The 5,041-nt window shown below is 46.0% G+C and overlaps 1 protein-coding gene across 1 annotated transcript in view; it reads right to left on the bottom strand.

Annotated features, from left to right (window-relative positions):
* Positions 1–700, bottom strand: part of phf24 (PHD finger protein 24) — a gene marked incomplete at both ends in the record, with an annotated part of 35,161 nt that extends 34,461 nt beyond the window's left edge. The window contains one exon of the mRNA XM_083641828.1: positions 230–700. Within this exon, the coding sequence (XP_083497954.1) occupies positions 230–700 (471 nt within the window). The remainder of the gene's footprint in view (positions 1–229) is intronic.
* Positions 701–5,041: the final 4,341 nt, after the last annotated feature.

Raw genomic sequence — 5,041 nt, 5'->3', positions numbered from 1 at the left:
CTCCCTAATATCGGTATCGGCATCGTCCTCAAAAATCGAGTATCGGTCGGGCTCTACTATGAACTCTACCTTTAAGGCGCGCCGCCTCTCTCCGTACCTGCTCTCTCTTGCCCAGCTCCTCTCTCCGTACCTGCTCTCTCTTGCCCAGCTCCTCTCTCCGTACCTGCTCTCTCTTGCCCAGCTCCTCTCTCCGTACCTGCTCTCTCTTGCCCAGCTCCTCTCTCCCTACCTGCTCTCTCTTGCCCAGCTCCACCTCCACAGGCTGGTCATCATCCGCATCTCTCACGGGACGCACAAACGCCGGGGGCGTGAGCTGATGGCTCTTGTCCAGGTCTTCAGGTTCCACTCCTTTCCCGTCCCTCAGCCTGGACCAAGCCTCCTGGTTGACCTTGCTGCAGTCATCCCGGGCCGGCGCCGCGGCCTGCTGGGAGGTGGAGGGCCCGGCGCTGATGGCGTCCGTTTGGCCCGGCTCCGCCTCCTCCTCGCCGCCACGCTTCTCGTTACTGTCGGGCGCGGTCTCGGTGGGCGCGCCTCCTTCCTCCGCAGACCCCTCCGTGGACTTGGCCGGGGCCGAGCCCTCTGTGGGCTGCTTGGCTGCAGGGGCCGGCCGCTCCTTCACCCCCTGCTGGAAAGCGGAGACCACGGCACTGCACTTCTGCACCTTCTCCACCTGCTGCTTCTTCGACATGAGCACTCCCATGGCTGGAGCTGGATGGAGAGAGAGAGAGAGAGAGAGAGAGAGAGGGAGAGAGAAAGAGAGAGAGAGAGAGAGAGAGAGAGGGAGAGAGAGAAAGAGAGAGAGAGAGAGAGAGAGAGAGAGGGAGAGAGAGAGAGAGAGAGAGAGAGAGAGAGAGAGAGAGAGAGAGAGAGGGTGGGAAAGAAGAAATAGAGAAGGGTTAGACCTGAGCACTTCCATTACATTTGATCAAAAGCCTGCTTTTTGAGGGCACAGTTATGGTCCAAGTTAAAGAACGGCCTTCAAAACTTTTTCTTCACTTCCAATAGAATCTAAAAGTGACATGAACTTTGGCAGTACTTTGTGTATCTTCCTCCACGATGAAAAACCCCAAAAAATCATTGATTCTCTGGTACTGTTGCTCCAGTAGAGACGATTGGGGAATCAACCTGTTCCTCAAGAGAGAAGAAAAATGTTCCAGTTCTCATCTCTACCGGAGCCCCAGCACAGTAGAGAGAATTGCAGGTTTTGGGGTTATATCATGGCTGCAGGAAGCTATACACAACCCAAGGTACGTGAAAATGAAGATGTAACTCAGTATACATCTATATCAAATATAAAATGTTCGCTCTAATGCTTTCTGCAGTCAATCAGAGGCTACTTATGAGCTACCGTGTTAGCCTTGGAAGGAAGGTCATTCAGAGCCTCCCACTCGAGCAGAATTATTTGACATCTACTGGACCAGATCCGTCGATTGAACAATAACTCCAAACTCTCATTAAAGCAGTTTAACGAAAAGTTGATAGATCTATCCACTGGAAACTAATCTGACACAAAGATGTTTTTCATATAAAAGAATGGAAGATTACAATCAGAATCAGAATCACTATTATTGCCACAGTATGCAAGTTACATACGAGGAATTTGTCTTAGTGTCTGTATGCAGCGTAGCGGTCACATCAATATACAGGGATAAGAAGTAGGAAGATAACTAACGGCAATCGCAAGGTTGCAAGTGCAATCAAATCGAGTAAATACAATATGTACATGAGTGGTGAAGTGTTCTGTGGATGATAAATATGAATTTACGTTGGATTTACATGAGATTTACAGACTGAGTTAAATATACGTAAAATAGGCAGTGGATTTACATGAATTTACAGTCAGAGTTAGATAGGAGTTTACATTGAATGTACATGAAATTTACAGGCTAAGTTAAATAGGCATTAATGTGCAGGGCATTTACATCAATTTACCAGTCCCAGTTAGACAGGAATTAAGTTAGATACAGTATGAGTTCCAGTTTTACGGGTGGGGGAGTTCAGTTGAGTTTAGGAGGAGGTAGTGAGTTTGTGTGTGTGGGGGGGGGGTTGTTGGTGAGGCCCTTGGCGGAAGGGGTTTCCGGGCCTTGTTGGTGAGGCTGATGGCGGTTGGGAAGAAGCTGGTCTTGTGGTGGGTGGTTCTGGTCTTGGCAGACCTCAGTCTCTTGCCGTGGGGGAGTGTCTTAAAGAGTTTGTGGCCAGGGTGGGAGGGGTCAGCCATGATCAGTGTCCTGGCTGCGTGCAGGTCCTGGAGGGATGGCAGGTTGCATCCGATTATCCTCTCAGCGCAGCGGATGATGCGCTGAAGTCTGTTGATGTCTTTGAGAGTGGCAGCAGCATGCCAGAAGATGGAGTAGAAGTGCACCATCGTGGCCTTTGGCACTACAAGACGGAAATGATGAGAACTCGCTGCGAATTAGGCAGAGTTGAGACCATCAGCGTACAGTATTATGAAAATATTTACTCTTTTATTGACTTAACTCTCTTTATGCATCTGACCTCACTGATCTCAACCACGCAAGCCTCTCCCTCCACACACACAATCTTTCCACTCCTCTTCCTGGCACTGATAAGTTCTGCTGCTATTCCCACGTTTGTGGAGCTCAGCACCCTCACTGACATTTCAAACAGCAGCTCAATTCTCACGTCATCCATAGACAATGCATCACGTCACCTCACATTCACACGCACATTCTGACTCTGATGATTTTTTTTTCTTTTTTCCATGATGCCAGGGGATCCCCTTTGATGGAAACGATGAAAAATGTGATGCCTCGCATCTCACAGCAGCCTGGAAAAAATGTCTTAAAATACAGGAGTTTGCATGATGCAGGAGAAACTGGAACCAGAGACTCACCAAGCAACCTCTACTACTGTATCTGTTGTGGTGTGTAAGGGGAACTTCTATACTTGTCTTTGCCCTAATGCAGCGGTTCCCAACCTTAGGGTCGCGACTCTACGTGGGGTCGCCTGAAATTCAGATAGGGTGGCCTGAAATTCATTTAATTTTTTTTATAGTCTTTTGGACTTTAAAATGTCCAAATGTTCCTTCCTTGCTGCACCCCCTACTTAAAAAAAACACTTCCAGCTGCCCTGGCTCTAAGAGGTTTAAAGCTTAAAAGTAAAGCTGACAAACAACATGAAGGTTTTAGAAGATGATCCCCATCATCCTCTCATAGGCTTAATCCAAAATCTGTGAATCGATGCTCCTCTTCTAGCTGCCAGGATATGAAAGTCAGGACCCATCCACACACAGTCAGTGGGCTTTTTCACATTCCTAACCAACGATTCAACCCAATGGGTAGAATAAAACATTGGCCATTTACGTTTCTGCAAAGCTATCTCAACGTAAATTTGAAAGACCTTACTTACACCAGGGATACTTAACTTGCTTTGCCCGGGGGCCACTTTCGTGAAATGATAGAAAGCCAGGGGCCAGTTAATAAACAATCAATATACATTTTTCTGTAGCGGATTGTCGGTTTTTGGGGTGTCAGCCGGAGTTTAGTCTGACAATGTTGTGCACACCGGATAGTTAGTTAGGTTAAGTTAGTTAGGTTAAGTACATACATAAGTGCCTGGGTAGCGAGCAGATGGCGGTATTTGACAATTTAGCAGCTAAATCATAGATTATTGAAAGATATTCCATATTCCAGACTGAAATGCTATAAGTATTGGGCAGGAGTATTGGCCAGAATGACATGAACATTTGGACACTTATTCAGCGGGTATCTTGCATGTTGCGTTCAGGTGCACTGTAAAAAAAATAAAAAAAAGTCCATCGCGGGCCACAATTCCATCGCGGGCCACACGGGGCGCCCGCGGGCCGCCTGTGGCCCGCGGGCCGCCAGTTGAGTATCACTGCCTTACACCTTACTGGCCGGCGGCCTCCACGCCAGATGTCACATGTGTAACGTTAAAGTTCCAATCCGTAAGGTTAATCCCTAACAATTAATATAATATCCTACTTACCCAATTGGAACATCCTCTCACTTTGTGACAGGGAGAAAGTTTTGACTGCTTGTGTTTTTACCATTTTACCACTAAGCATATTTTCCTCAACCGTGAAATTGAGGGAAAATGTGCAATTAATTCAGAATGAAGCAACTAGGATTTTTTTTTAACCAGAAGTCAAATGAGACTCTGGAAGAAATGTGATTAGTAATTAGCATTTTTGTTTTTAAAGAGAAAACTGAAATCCTATTTGGATAAATTTGCATTTAATTGAGAATGTTGTTTTTGGAACTTTTGTTACAGTAATTTGTTTGTCTTGAATTCAATATGGGTTCTGCATTGCTGCAGCAGTTGACCTTGGCTTCAATTTGCTGGTGGTCACTGAAGCATTCAGTGGAAATTGAAGCCTGAAGGGATGTTTTAAGTCTATTTGTTTTGTTATGATAATATTGTCATGACAAATAATGGGCCTTCTGGGGACACTCGGGTAAGGCTTCATTTGATTATAGCTGATAATTCATAATTATGTTTGTTTTATTCCGTTGCTAGAGAAATACAATTGTTATTATTGCAATATGCTACGGTAGTAGTGGTGGTATGAGGGGTTGTTATTGAAGAGTGTTGTGTTGACTATGTTTATGGCACTGCATGCAAAGTGTGAGAGCAAATGAAAGAATTTGGTTTTAAAGAGTAGTGACAATGTGATGTCAATTTGTGCTACCATTCAAGGAGGCTAAGTGTGTGTGTGTGTGTGTGTGTGTGTGTGTGTGTGAGTGTGCGTGCGTGCGATGTGTGTGTGTGTGTGTGTGTGTGTGTGTGTGTGTGTGTGTGTGTGTGTGTGTGTGTGTGTGTGTGTGTGTGTGTGTGTGTGTGTGTGTGTGTGTGTGCGTGCGTGCGTGCGTGTGACGTGTGTGTATGCGTGTGTGTGTGTGTGCGTGTGTGTGTGTACAAAGCGGCCCCACAGTGGGATGGTGGTCTGACACATCATTTATCATCACTTGCTCAGCTCAGCTGTGATTGGACAGCACTTTTCATCTCAGCTCATCTTCGCCCAATGAAATCACCTCAGATAAGATCAAATCAACCTTAT

The sequence above is a fragment of the Poromitra crassiceps genome, assembly GCF_964638095.1.
Source record: "Poromitra crassiceps genome assembly, chromosome: 8".
In the NCBI taxonomy this organism is placed as follows: domain Eukaryota; kingdom Metazoa; phylum Chordata; class Actinopteri; order Beryciformes; family Melamphaidae; genus Poromitra; species Poromitra crassiceps.
This window is presented reverse-complemented; position numbering and strand designations above follow the sequence as displayed.